The 15,778-nt window shown below is 38.2% G+C and overlaps 1 protein-coding gene across 1 annotated transcript; it reads right to left on the bottom strand.

Annotated features, from left to right (window-relative positions):
* Positions 1–1,134: 1,134 nt before the first annotated feature.
* On the bottom strand, positions 1,135–6,889 carry mgat4c (mgat4 family member C; the record flags this gene model as incomplete). Its single annotated transcript, XM_079247288.1, has 3 exons — positions 6,758–6,889; positions 4,629–4,776; positions 1,135–2,291 (listed from the first exon to the last, which is right to left on the bottom strand). Exons 1-3 carry the CDS (start codon positions 6,884–6,886, stop codon positions 1,135–1,137), a joined length of 1,434 nt encoding a protein of 477 aa, XP_079103414.1. The 5' UTR covers positions 6,887–6,889.
* Between the last annotated feature and the right edge of the window lie 8,889 nt (positions 6,890–15,778).

Here is a 15,778-nt window from a genome sequence, read left to right as displayed (position 1 = left end):
TTGGAGTCGCTCTTACAGTGACATCACTCCCTGACCTCTGATTGGCCGCGCCCCTGACCAATAGCAGCATGCAGTCTGGCGACGTAACACAACCCTCAGCTCGCTTAGAACCTGGGTTGAGGAGCTACAAAAAAAGTATCGGTAAACGGTTACAAAAGCCAAGTGAAAAACCCTACAAACCGAGCCGAGGCAAGTCGAGACAAGCCAAAACTAACGGAAAAGGGCCATTGGACAATGACTGGCTCAGAATTTCCTAGGAATAGGAATATCCTTGTACTGCTTTTCATAGGAAATCATATGAACCATTTGCGAAAGCAGCCTGCTATTTAACTTTACAAAATCCATCACCTACCTTTCCTGACATGTCTGCAGTTCTTCATACCGTATTTATTAAAAAGCAAACAGATCTGTTGTGTTTCCCTTCATAGAGCAGACTGTTCCAAAGCATCCCTCTTGCAAACTCACCAATAGAGACATGAGCCAAATCTGTCTCTATTGTCCTGCTGCCATCATGGGTTAAAACAATAGAGACAAACAACCTTCCATCTATGAACCTCATATGTATGTTATTGGACCGAGGGATGAAACTAAAGTACCCAAAGAAACCTTCCTTATGTTCATGGAGTTTATGAAAACTCCAAACAAGAAGGCTCCAGCTGAGATTCTAACTGGAAACCTTCGTGGTGTGAGGTGACAGGGCCTACCACCACACCATGGTGCCACCAAAGACACAGAAAAATGTAACCCTAGTTTGGTTTTGGAAAAAAACTCTTGTTTTATATACAACACAATACCATATAATAATAACGTTCACAACCATAACCTAATACTGAATAACTGCCCTGCCGTATGACGGGAATTGCTTCAGGCTGAAGAGCAGAATGAATGAACTATAGAATAGCTGCTAATGAAAACTCTGAGGTCAGTTGGACAGTCGCTGAGAATGACTGTGAATATGGTCCAGTAACGTTACAACTTTCACATATAAAAACAAAACCAAAAACATTGTTTGATTTGGCAAAATGAGCATCAATAAAGACTTAAAAAATAAATAAACCTAGAAAAACATAATTTACTAAATTATAATAAAATTATCTGCCTCTGTGGCATACTAAGAGTCTTTGAGTACAGTCCTCATTGGCTGGGGGGTTGTGTAGTCCACAAGCTTATACTTCTAATGATGAGCCATTCTTTCTGACTGGCTGTCACTACAATACGTACACACTCAATGTCAAAGGCAATCTTATGGTCGACATCTTGAACCTCAATGTTACCATTTTTAAACTCCCCCAATGTGATGTAAGACGAACACTGTTTTCCCTTTTTTGTCCCAACTAATTTCTCTCCAACTTCCAGAGCCCCGTGATGAAGGAAGTCATTCTGCCGGTCGTCAGAACCAGTAGCAATCTTAATTTTGCTAAGTTTGATTGATTTGTTAAAGACTATGACAAAGAAATCTCCAGTGGAGGGAGGCTTCCCCCAGAAGTATTCGTCCACTGTGCTGTAAGCCTTAGTGGCATCGTAGTTTTCAAAGACGTTGATGTTTGTGTAAAGACTGGCAGGAGGGTTGTCGGGAATGTCTATGGAGTCTTCCTCAAAGTCGTCGTCCTTCAGCTTGTTCTCTGCTCCTTTATAAGAGGAGTAGTAGCCCATGTGTTGGAACAGTGAGGGTTTGAAGCGGATCACGTCCTTCTGGGCCAGAAGACCCCTGAAGTGGATGAGGAGCCAGTCGCAGGGCATTTCCTGGTAGAACATGAGGAGGAAATGAGCCAGACGTGGCAGGTCTCTGGAGTGGTACAGTTTCCCGATGTAGCCCAGTTTAGAGAACTCCAGAGTGACCCAGTAGGAACCTTCTCTGGATGTGATGACTTTCTTCAGTGCCGTCAGGAAGTTCCTGGAGCAACGCACGTCATCTTCCAGCATCATGTAGAAGTGTGACAGGTTTGTACAGAAGTTAAGCAGAAAAGCGTAGTCCACGTTCTGCTTGGAGCGGAACCGGACTCGATCCTCCGGGTCATTGTAGTTCCTTTTCAGCCCATCCAGAGAGGGATAGTACTCCTCTGGAGCCTGGATGACCAGGAGTCGTCCAGCTATGATGTGGTGAGCAAACTTCCGGGTGATTTCCTGGACCAGGTTCTCGCACCAGACCAGGTCGAAGTCAGCCAGATGGACCACCACGACAATCTCTTTCAGTTCATCATAACTGGACTGATCAAAGATGGACTTGATCGTCTCCAGGAGGTAGTTCCCTCTTTTCCTTTTGACCGATGACAATCCAATGGTGAGATACTCTGTGAAATAAACATGAACACTTTATTGCACAACTATATCAGATGGAATATGTGCAAAATGCAAAATAAAGTGTGCAAGTTTTTGACACTGAGGACAGTATTTTGACCGTAAAATTACCAACTGCTTGTTGAGTTTTCAGGTACTTCTCAAGGTATTCGGGAGTGGTTCTCCTACGGGTTGCTTATTAGAACATCCCTTTACTGTAATTTTGTGCCATCTTCATAAGTGACGATTGAATGATTCCATCTGCATGTGTAATACCATGAAATGTGTAACTGACAACTCTTAAACAGATGCTCTGAGTCTGTATACTGGTGACATACACACCCCGTTCAAAACAAATACATAAAACAAGTCACCACCTGGAGGTAGCTAAGCAAATACATGACTCTGTCATTGAAAAAGTGTTGCAGTAATTAATGGGTGTCATCTGGCAGCAAGTTTTTTAAGTCTGAATGATAAAATGAGTGGCTTCTAATTCTTTTACAACAACACTTTCCAGTGTTGTTGTAGAAAAGACGCTACTCTGAGCTTGCATTGCCCTGTTCCAGAGTGAGAAAATATTTTTCTTCTTTAATGGTGCTGCAAGAATTCAGGCTGAAATTGTATAAAGAAAACCCCCCCAAAAACAAAAAAATATTAGGTTCAACTTGATGGACAACATGGCAATACATTTAAGAAGGTATGGGACAGGGCAACAAAAAGCTGGTGCAGTAAGAACAGCTAAAAAGAAAATGCCACAGGAACATCTTGCAAGTTTAAAACATTTTGATTTTTGCTCTCATTTCCTTTTAAATTTTCCCATCATTATTATGATATTTGATTTCTTTTTATTATTAATCTTCTCATAGTTATTTTGGCCTGCCAAGAGACAAGGGACTGAAATTAGCCTGTATGACTAAATTTTATATGTCCATTATTATGCACTGTCTGAAAAAAATCTAACTCAAACTGTTTAGGTTGTGGCAGCAGGTCAATAACATGACCGGGAGGTCAAAGAGCAACTGACAGAGTCCCTCAAAAAAAAAAAAAAAAAGAAGCACAGAGACTCAGAAATCTGGAAAAACCTTGTCTACAAATTGTGAAGCAATTCCAGAATAGCACCACTCGATGGCATTGATCAGGAATATCAGTTAGTCCCCTAGGGCCACTGTCCTTCAGGTTAAATACTTTCCCGCTCCAACAGTACAGATTCAACTGAAAGCGACCTTCTCAATCTGCTTATCAAGTTCTGCACAAGCCTTAAAAAGACCATTCATTTCAATCCAATGTGTTAAATCTGATCAAATCACGTTTTATTTATAAAGAACTTTTTATACAACAAGCGGCAAAAAGGACAAACCAGGGAAACAACTCAACTCTGAAGGACAAAGGCCTTGGAGAACAGAAATAGAATATTTCTGCCTTAAATATTCCATCAAGATGCTATCAGAAGATCCTGAGAGTCTGGAGACATCTCAGTGGGCAAAGTGTTGTTCAGGGGAATGAAAATGTGAAATTCCTTTTGGAAATCATGAACATTACTTCTGGCAGACCCAAGAGGACACACACTACAGTATTTTGTTGCAAGCTGTAAGCATTCATTTTAGTAGTGCCTGCTTTTCATATGGAGCTTAAAACTTGCACATCTGTAGAGAAACTTTCAATGCTGAAGGGTCAACACAGGTAAAAAAAACAAAACAAAACACATGCTCCATCAAAATGACACATTTTTCAGGATAGGCTCTGCATATATTAGCAATATAATGCTAAACTGATTCTACTATAGCGACATGTGTTTATAACAGAACTCTGGGTGCTTTAATGTTCTCTCTGTAGTCCGAATATTTCACCTAATGACGACATCATATGACATAAAATACAACAGGAAAGACTGTTGAACAAGTCAAATTTTATATCAGCCAGAATTGAGACAAAGTTCTGTTTCCAAAAGTCTGTAAGTTAATTTAAGGGATCAGGCTTTTAGGGACATTTGTCAAAAGATTTAAGGATGCTGTCTCAGTATACTACTGTATGTCTACCAAACTTAAGCTTAGCGAATATTTTTTATGAAATAATCATATGCCTGACATTCAACATCTGTCTATATCTTCTATTGTAAATAAAATATTGGTTGATGAAATTTGTAAACTAATTAATTCTGTGTGACACAAATGACGGGGAGGGTTTTTCTAAGTCTTTCATCAGTGGAAAAAAACCTGCGAATCCCAGTGTCAAAAGACCTCCAAGCATACCAACGTAACATTTCCTTTAATTTAGAACAAAGAAAACATAAGCAAAAAAAACCAAAACAAATCAAAAGCAAAAAGAAAAAAAAGAATAAAATATAAACTTACTCTTGCGGTTCAGCGGGGTTCCAGCAAGGTAGCGATATGTGACATTAATGGTTCCAGAGAAATTACTGAGATCTCTGAAGGTGTGAACATATCGCTCCGAGCTTTGAGGATGGACTGAGGCTTCCCTGAGTTGCCTTTTATCACTTTCCTGGAAGACAATATGAAAATCAAGTTATGGAACATTCAATCATTATCCTCACCGCTTAGTCCGATGAAGGGTCGCGGGGAAGCTGGAGCCTATCCCAGCTGTCTTTGGGCGAAAGGCAGGGTACACCCTGGCCAGCTCGCCAGTCTATCGCACTCCTATGGGCAATTTTAGAGTAACCAATCAACTTAACATGCATGTCTTTGGATGGTGGAAGGAAGCCGGAGTACCCGGAGAAAACCCACGTATACTCAGGGAAAACATGCAAACTCTGTTATGGACCACAAAACTTAAAAACAGAAAAAAAAACAAAACAAAAAAAACCCCAAAACAAATTACACATGCTAGCGGAGAAACATAATAATATTTTTTTTTATCAGTAACTATTGCATTTTTTTATTCTTTAGAAAAATAAATAATTTAAAACTATTCCTTTCATATTTATACAAATCCATGAAAATAGCTGTTGCTGAGTTCATGCTCTTTTTTCTAAATAATAGGGATCTTAAAGCCTATTGACACAGTTGAGCAGATGGCCTTAAGAAAACCACCAGTAGGCTAAAAAGCAACCTACTTCTTCATAATGGAGATAACAAACCCAGATAATGTACTGGGATCACCATCATGAATCGACATCATGAATAAAAGATAGATCATCTGGATGATTTCAACTTGGGTCCAGGTTATAAAAAATTTAAATATCTCATTTAAAAACCGGTAATTATAAATGGATGAAGTTTGGAGCAGTAAACAAATAGAGTTGCACAAGTTGCATATCTGATCAGATTCGTCACTCAAACGTGGAAAAAAGAAACATATTTGGAAAATGCTTCTCCAAAAATAAATGAAATATAAATACAAGAAAAATGGCACAATAGGGCTGCAAATATTCTAAGTCTGACTTCTATTTATTAAGAAACATGGGATGTCAAGTAGCCCATTCAAATAATAGTAATTTTATTGTTATTACTGTTATTATTATTAACAACAACAACAATAATAACAATAACAACAATAACAACAATAATAACAACAATAATAATAATAATAATAATAATAATAATAGCCATTGTCATTACCAGGCTGTATATAGGCTGTGTATAGCAGGGCTATTCCATTCTGTCCCTAGAGATTAGACTAGGGACAGAATTAGATAGAGACTATCCTGCAGGTTTTTAATGTTTCTCTGCTTCAATACACTTGACTCGAAGTAATGAGTCACTGTGCACTGTTGGAGGTGTGATATGGTGTGGTAACAGGGGCTTTGGTAACAGGGAAACATAACTAACCCTGCAATGACCTTAGGTTAGATGTTAGGTTTATTATGTTGCTACAAAACTCGAGAAAACAACAAGCAAAACTAAAAATCATTGCTTTAAATTTTCTGATGTATGGAAGTATTTTAGATTTCTTTTTTTACAATAAACGTTAAACCAACAAACAAAAATATCAGCTTTTAATGAATTTTCACTAAACAGAGTTCCCTCTCTACAATAACATCAAATCTGCAGACTCATAGACTAGGTTAACATCAAACTGAGATCCCACAGATAAACAAGTAAATGTGAAGTGTATATAACTTCACCTGACTGCCTGCTATTCAGCACAGTCAGCCACAGCAAGACATGCTAAAGCAGTAGTGTCCCGCTCCCAATCCTCGTAGGCTGCAGTCCTGCTGGGGTCAGATGTCTCCTTCATTCAACACATCAGATTAAAATGAAATGCCTTTCCTTACCAGCCTGTTGTCAAAGGCTGCACAAGCTGGGCAGTGGCCCCCCAGGACTGACTTTGGACACCCCTGTGCTAAAGGTGCATAAAAACACAGCAATATGCAGCCTGCAGAAATTGTTTCAGCAGGATTTAAAAAAGTCAAGGAACACAATAGTTTACAATTGATTTAAATATTTTGGAAGAACAGGGTTTAATTCAACTACGTGAGCTTGAGATCTGAAAACAGTGGCAATTAGAATATATGTTTACAAACCAGGACATAGCCATCTTCAATGTAGAGGTTCAAGAAGAGAAGGAAGGTGATGAGGAAGCCAAGGAAGGGAATCGTGGAACGTTTCCTGAGACATCTCATCTTGTCCAGGGATTTCCACACCAGCCTCATTTTGTACACACTATCACTGCGATCTAAAGGAGACATGCATGAGAAAAAGTCTTGTTAGTCCCGTTTGGGCTGAACCTCCTGAGCCTGAGATTAAAATAATTAGCCTCTTTGATCAAGAGTGAACAGATTAATAGCAAATTAATTGTGGAATCATGCAACCATGTGTGCTGTGATCATTGTCAGTAAGCATTGTAATTGTAATAATTCTTAAACAAATCTAACCAGATATTATAGATGGAGAGGAAAGGATAATGATCATGGGAAATAATTTTGACCTAACAAAATGCTTATTATATTACATGATAAAGAACCTAAGGGCACCTCAGGGCGTGGAGGATATGGATGTGGCAATCAAAGGTTGTGCAAAGCAGATTTTTTTGTTTTCCCTGACTAATTATCAGGAATTTAATCAGTGCAGCAACATCATTTTCATTTTCAACAATAAGTGACTGTTTTTATGCTGTTTTATACTTCTTTTAAAAAACAAACAAACAAACAAAAAAAAACCATCCAAATCTTCAACTAAGTCTGGAAATAAAATTTGGACTTGATAACAGATAAACACTATAAACATAATCTTTGTAATTAATTGGAGTGCAGCAAATACACACATTTTCTAGAAATCATTTAATATGCAGCCAATCATCTATTTTTATTAAATCAAACAATAAATGAACATATGTATAAAAATATAAGTACATTTATGTCAGTCCTTTTGTTATATTCTTTTTCACATTTAGCAAATGCTAATATAGACTGATGTAGTAAAAGACGCATGCTCGTAGAGGCTAACAAAGACCAGAGACCGAATGCACCATTTCTTGTCATCAATGTCATGGCTGATTCATACGCTGTTTGTTTTTTTTTTTTTTTATACAAAGGAACTGATTATATCCACCATTATGACAACCAACAATGGGAAGATATAACAGAACTCTTCAGAAATTGTTTGTGAATTGAATCATTGTTTAATTTTAAAATCAAAGCACTTCAGTCATGATTTTTTCAAGAGAATAACTGTCCTTATGCCTAATTTAGTTATTACCTTGAAATGAGCTGCAAAACTGTGCAATAATAGCGACAAATGAGAAAAACACATAAATATCCCCACTTTTTAACTTCCTTGTAGTCATTAATCTTAGTCAGTCGTCTTTCTGACCTGTCAAATAATAAAGTCATACGACAGGAAATATCATGGTTTTAAAGATAAATTATTTAAACCATGACAAAGAAAAGAAGACTCTTTTTCAAAATAATGATAAAATGAGTGTTGCCCGCTGGAGGTTTGTCTGCAGAAGATGCTGACACTCAAATGACCCACACAAATAGGACAAACAAAGATGAGCTCATTTTGTATGTCAACTCACAAACACACTCTGGGACTCTGACTGACTTATTGGAGCTGATCCTTTTACTTCAGTTCTCCTTGTTAAAGGACTAACTTGACATGCAGCTCTCGAGCTTCCACAGTGTCATCTCTTTACAAACTGTTTTTCTAATAAATATTTGCTCATAAAGTTCTGTAACATATGCTGTATGATGTTGCTAACTTTACCCTTCAAGCCATTGAGCATTAACAGATTCTTCATGTTATTTCCATAGAAATTTCAATAGGAAAACAAAGTTTTGCAAATCTTGGCATACAAGGCATAAAGATACTTGTCTGTAATAGAGGCAAGACAAGCATCCGCTCTGTCATCTACATATCTGACTACTATTCCATTAGATGCAATTAAGATTGTCCATTAGCAATGAAACCTCATCTATAACCAGCTATTCTGAAAACAATGTTTGGAAATCAGAAATAGCTATTTTAAAGACACAGACAGATAGACAAACAGATAGACAGGTGGAGTTTAGCAAGAGTAACATAATGAGATGCTTCACCAGATATATGAAAATAATTTATACATTGCAAAAACTGAGAACATTGAACTGTCAAAAGATTCGTGAATCATTCAAAGCAGAGAGAAATTTGGCTTGATTAGTAAGAAGAAAAGTTTCTCCCGGACAAATGAACAGTTTTAAAATGACCTTTAAATACTTGCTGTTGAACAGAAACAGTGTCTCTGAAATCCTAAAAACCTCCCACTACATAATTCTTTAGAGACTGATTTTATCACCTACAAGATCTGTCAATGGCTGATATTTGCCAACAAACTATTAAGTTATAGCTAAATGGGGAGGTTTCAGTATTGCAGATGACTGACAGGTTAACCCTTTAAGGTCCTGGTCTCTCATTTAGTAGAGGTATATTTGTACTAGCCAGGATGAATTTTTCAAAATTTATTCATTTATTTATTTATTTTTTTCATTTGATTATTATTCTTTTTTATTAAACCTACATGAGCCATCTCTACCAATTAGTTTCAGTAAGAGCAATTAGTTTTATCTGTCTGGTAAACCTCTACCAGTCTTAACTTCTGAGAGGCGACACTCCTTCCATTGTTTTGATTTGTAGCATTTGCATTTCCAGCTTTTTGTTGCCAGTGTGTCAACTTATTGGAAATGTGCTTCTGCTAAAATTAAAAAGACTTAATAATTTTCTTGAAATGGAAAAATGTCTGTTCTTCAACATTTGATTTATTGTTCATGTTCCTTTGGAAACATTACAAATTTCTAAGATCATCATCTTTTTGCATTCTGTTTTTTTTATTTATTTTTTTTATATATATATTTTTTTTTTTTACATTTTTCACAATATCACAACTTTTTAAGAATTGGGGTTGTAAAGTTTGTTCAAACAGTGGAGCTGCAAACTTAAGACAGAAAAAACAACCAGATAGTACTATAAAGAAGTCACAAAAACAATTACTTCTATGAATTCAAGATAATCCATAGCCCCTTACAAAACTGCATCATTTATATGAAGGATAGCAAGATGTAGTAGACTGGTGCTCACAAGATGTTCAACTGGATTTCTTACGCAGTTCTCCATAGCCAAGATGAATTAAAAGCTGCCATAAATAACAGCGAAACAGGAGCAGTGAGTTGTGTATAGTAGGATGTACATAGCATCTGTCAGCTGCACTATCGTACACAATCAATATTTACTCAGAGAAGCTGATTATATTCAGTTTTTGAGCACCATCCTGTTTATATATGATGGCGGTATTAGATTGCTCCATCAACATAGAAAATATGAAGACTTAGATCTGCAGCACATGGGGAGTTTATCTTTCCCCAACAAAAGTAATCCAAAGGAATTAAATGGCCAGTCTGTCGACGCAGTGATGAAAGCTTCTAGTGCAGGTTCATGCATCAGCCTCAGTCACAACCACACCGGCAAAATTCTCTTGGCAACTTTACATCGGCTGAAGTAGAAAAAAAGCAGCAGATGTTTAGACCCTTCAGACATAGCAGTAGAGCTGGTCTTTTCCTTGCCAGCAATTAGGCATCAGCATGTGCTTTGTTCCACTGCTGCAAAGCCCCGGAGATGCCTAATAGAATACAAACTACCTATAAGCTCAGTTCAATGACTGCACACATCGATCACTTGCATTGGGAGTCAGTCTCAGCAGGGATTTGACTTGTCAATACCTCTTTGTGCACACTTGAAAACTGAATTTAACATATCCAACCACTGCAGTCTGTTCTGTGCAACTTGAAACTCAGTGGTGCTTAATATACATCTAAGTAAATACGACATTTTGGGATATTTTTTTTGCTTGTGCGATTTAACAGAACAAATAGGCATTAATAGCTACAGTGTGTGAACAGGCAAGTCTTAGTAGTTTACTGCAGTTAGGACTCCAGTAAGATGCTGTGACTGGGTTAATAAAACAGACATATTCGCAGCACAATGGTTTCAGCATTTGACTAAAAGTGTTTTCGACACTTTGTGTTGAATAATGAACTATTTCATAAAATCCAACTGCGTGCAAAATGTGGTCTTTCCTTAACTTAAACAATGAAATGTAAACAATGAAACATGTAGAAAGGTAAGAAAGAACAGAATAGAGCAGAAGAACAATGCATTGCATTGTCTCCTCTTTATCTGTAGCCTGTCTCCTGTAAGCTGCAGCATTCTGCTGGAGTGCGGCATGATGATGAGAAAAATCATTAGGACCGCTCAGGAGGAATCTCCTCTGATGGCTACAACTACCAGGGTCCTCCAGACAACCACCGCTCTCTTTCCTCTGCAGCACCTGCCTCATCCTGATCAGTGAAAACTCTGCAGCAGTCTTTGCTTTTTGCATAAAAATAATGTCTGGCTCGCAGTAAAAGTAAGTTCTTTGTGCGTGGGTCATCTCACAGGATCAGATGCAAAAAGACAGCTTCTGTGTTTCATGTTGGGAAGGACGCTGATCTCTACAACTCGAGTCTTGACTGTCCATCTTAACGAAACAAGACAAAGAAAGGCATCTCTTATTTCAATAATTCAGTGCAGGCAGGAGGAAGATGAGGTGCTCTCACTGCCAAATGCACAGCTGGGAAACACGCATGCTGCTGCTACCTTAAATTTAACTGTGGCTGAGAGGCACAGTACAACACCCACAGCGTTATGATGCCAATTTGCACTCCACTTTATATTCTTGGAGTACACTACAAAGAATACAGACCTATGGATGAGGGTGTGAGGTAACTGTCAGCATCAACGAACAAGAGGTTTGTCTGAGTGTTGCGTTTATTCTCATGGCCTGAATCCAGAGGGGAGCTGCAGCGGGGAAATGGACAATATGCATTTTAATGGGTGTGTCATCCTGGCAAAAACACAGCCCTTCACATGGTTCCAACATCATTTCAGAACAGCGCACACTTCCAGCAGGCTGGAGCAGTCAAATATCCATTATGCACATTGTGTCTATGTGTGTGAGTGTGTGTGTGTACTGGACCACATAAACCATGGCACTGCCTCTTCTGCTTTCCACTACAGTGAGCCTTTAACTCCTAAACTGTCAGTCCAAAGCTCATTGTGATTACGTTGCTGTCAGTAAGAGGTTAAAATTCTGTTAGACAGACAAAACGGGACTCTCTGGGAACAAAACTGACACAAAAGCCAAACATGCAAAACAAAAGACCTCAAAAATTCAATTACTTTCCTATTGTAGCGACTGAATGGTAAGTTTTGATGAAGATTTCCAATAACTTGCATCTTATGATTTCAATACACTCTTCTTTTGTATAACCGTTCTAGCTGTAGCTCTGCTAAAATCCTTTGTGATAAGTTCCTTGTGGATGAGATAAGAAAATATACCCAGACAGCCACCAAAAATCCTTCAAGGAAAATATCACCTGGTTGTATCACACCAGTGCCTTGAGGTTTGGAAATGGCTTTCAGCTGAAAATCTTCTGTACATCAGTGCCTGACATCAAAGCAAGCTTACATGTTGTTGTGCAGACAAGCCGATACCTGAGGGGAGTGAAAACGATAAACAAGGGAATTGAGTTATGTGAAGACTGGTCTCAACATGAGTTATGTTTGGAATGTCATATCATATATGTATGATGAATACATTAGAAGTAGTCAGAATGACTTTTCTAAAGTATTAAAAAAATTCACAGTTGAAAATAAATAAATAAAAATTCATATATTATGAATGGGAATCTTTTGGCACCTTACAATTCAAACTGCTACTTTCCAAGTGGAAATGTGTAACATGGTGTCTCATGTATTGTGACAAACAACAAAAAAGAACATTGGCCCATGTATTGGTTAATGTAGGGCAACTTCTGTTTCTACCACATACAAGAAAACCACAGAGTTGCATCAGATTCATCAAATTCTCGTGGTTTTGGGTTGATTTTATTTCTAATAGAACTTTTATCTTCTTCTTGTTCCACATCTGACAGCAAGCAATTCGACCCAACCAGAAGAGCCTATAGCTCACATAGTCTTTATATTTATTGAAATACAGTATTTTACCTCTACAGGCATATGCAATGACACTTTTATTTTTCAGTGATATTTGGAATTTATGATGATTTATTATTTATTTTAATGTATTCTATAAAACATTAATAAAATATATAATCATAATTATATTATGTAAATATTCTATAAAATTTAGCTGTATCATTTTCTTTTCCCATTTAAGGCAAAGGCAAGCTGACATAATTACATTATGTTCAATTATATTATATATGTATTTATTCTACAGTGAGTGGAAACACTGGATGACTCGCATCCACTGAAGTGGTTTATTTACAAAAATACAATCCTCATTCATGAATATGCAATAAAAAAGCTTGTAAATAGGTGACCACGATAGGGCCACTATGCATGAAAGGGTTAATACAGGTAACAGGTAACAGGTAACAGGTACAGGTTTGATTAATTTAATTGGAGTTTTACATAAAGATTTTGGTTACTTTCACAGTAATTTTTTCCAGGTACCATATTAAAATACTTTATTCCAAGTTGAGTGAATGCAATAAAGACAGGACATGGGAAAAGTACATTAAAATTAAGACACCAAGTTTTTAATCACCCTAATTCAATTGTTAATGTTATGGAACTTTCTAACCTGAAAACTCCACGTTCTGGACTTGTTGGATGACACAGTGACATCTATCATGTGCATTTTTGAGCCCAGCAGTGTCCCCAGGCTGAAGAACTGCAACAACTTTTACATTCGGGATGTTGTGTGACGTTGCAGTGCAGTTTCGCCTTACGTTGGAAAATGCACTGGCTGTTTTGAATATACACCATCGCCGATTCAGCAAGGAAATGCAAGAAGATCAAAAGAGAGAAAGGGACCACACAAAAGTCATTCTAAGATTGTCTCTTGCAGGTCAGGTAGGATGCAAGATGGATGCTGAATTAGCCGTCAATAGGGGGCACATGAAGAGGAAAAATGCAAAAGTTCAGTATTATGTCTTCAAGACACGGTTTTTAGAAATACCTCTTGGTTCTCTTGCAGTTTTGACATGTTTTTCTGAGTTTGATGCTACAAATCTTGACAAAATATCTCAAGAGTAATTTTCAATATCCCCCATGTTCCTCTGGCAGTGCATATTAGGTGAGTGTTTCAGGAATTGTCTTCTTTTCCCCTGTTACACCCTCTTCCTCTAATGGTAAAATCTAATGGATACAGACTTCGAATGGAAAACAAGGAGCTCCCCTGTGCAGGGAAAGCAATTATGTGGTCTGGCCTGATGTGTAACCCTATGCCAAGTATCCAATATGACACATATGAAACTAAACAAAACAAAAGCTCTGCCATTCCCTCCACATTTATAAAAGCTCAGTTGCTGCAGAGTACCAGCAGTGCTCTTGCATATCAACCATGAAGTTAAAGTGAAGCTATAGAGTAAATAAAATCCAGATCTGAGCTGAAATATGCTGACATGGCGCAAGCATGAGTCATGTAATTTACCGCAATTTCACATCACATATTCCAGAGGTTGTACTCCATAAGTCATTCCCACAAAAGTGGAATCTCGATGTCAGAATACCCTGCAGAACTCCTGCAGCCGGAATTGGAAAACAAAATTGATAGACTGCATTTTTTCAGAAACGTTTGTACAGTGTCAGCTTAATGAATTCATTGATCTAAATACCAGCAGGGAAATGAAAAAGCGGAATAATGAAGATGAGATTTGAAAATAAGAAATTAGCTTCTCCGAATTTCAGGTACACACAGCTGTGAGCCCCTTCATGTGTCACTCAGAAATCCAAATAACCTCCTAACAAACTATTTTCTTACCCCCATGAATCAACACTGAACTTATGATTTTCGCCTCATTTATCAGTAATAGGAAAACCTAAATGGGAAACTCATTGTGAATAAAAAAAAGGGGAAAAGATTAATAAAACGGGCAGCAGAAAGCAATTCTCTCACATTTCATCTTGTTATCTGTTTTACATTATTTCTCCTGGGAATCCTGCACCTTGCAGATATACAGCTCGGCACAAATAATCAATTAAGCCGGCAGATTTGCAGGGAATCAGCAGTTGCTTTGTGTCAGCCCTTCAGCCACTTTCAATGGATTTTCTTTCTTGATAAAAAGCCGAGAGTAACAGAGGCTCTTGTTGATAACAAAATTGCGCTGTGGTCTAGAATAATAAATTTATTTATTATTAGAGGATGCTTTGTTAATAATTCAAACTGGTCAAACTGTTTAACAATTACTAAAGTCTTATAGCATACCTTCCCAGGGAATCTACTATCTACAAAGATCTGGAGACTCTCCATAGAGATCCACGCCCCTTAGAAACACAGCCATTTTCCTAATTATGGATTACAATTAAGAATTGACAGCAAAGGCCTTTATCAGCAAAGACTTTGCAAAATGAATGCTTAAAAGCACTTACTGGGGATCCCACTGTGTAATCCCCACAAACCCTTTTGTGTCACAGCAGCCAGTCATGTTTGAAGTTGATGACCTGTCATCTCAGGAAAAGGTAATCTTCCAAAGGGACTCATCATGTTATGAGGCAACACAACAAACTTTCCTTCCTGCTGCAAGCTGCCAAGTAGCGTTCAGATCAGAAAGCAGTCCCAGACGTGGTGTGCTTTACCAGTCCTGGCTGCATCAATCTCCTGAGGCCAGGCGGCTGTGCTGAGCATCCAAACAGATGTACCACCCCACCGCAGCAGCAGCGCTGCCCTCCCCTCCATTGTCTCCCAGCACTGGGCCTGTCACCGCTGTCAACAGCTTGAGCTCCCACACTCTAATAGGAGGAGGAGGTGCCGAGGAGGTGGAGGGAAGACTGCGTGTGCGCCGAATGGGATGCATTCCCCACAGACACACTGTCCAAGTGTACCACTTTCCATTCACACTGCCACAACCGACTGCCACTGCTTCCTTCTTTGTGGCCCTCATGGGGAAAACAGGCAGTGACAATGGCGCTTCCAGCTGTTCCCCATAAGGAATTGTACAAGACAAACCTTGGAGCTTAAAAAGCCTGAATGATCTCAGACATTCAGGTGCCGTGATACGAGAATA

This window comes from Telmatherina bonti, assembly GCF_933228915.1.
Source record: "Telmatherina bonti genome assembly, chromosome: 2".
NCBI classification, from domain to species: Eukaryota; Metazoa; Chordata; class Actinopteri; order Atheriniformes; family Telmatherinidae; genus Telmatherina; species Telmatherina bonti.
This window is presented reverse-complemented; position numbering and strand designations above follow the sequence as displayed.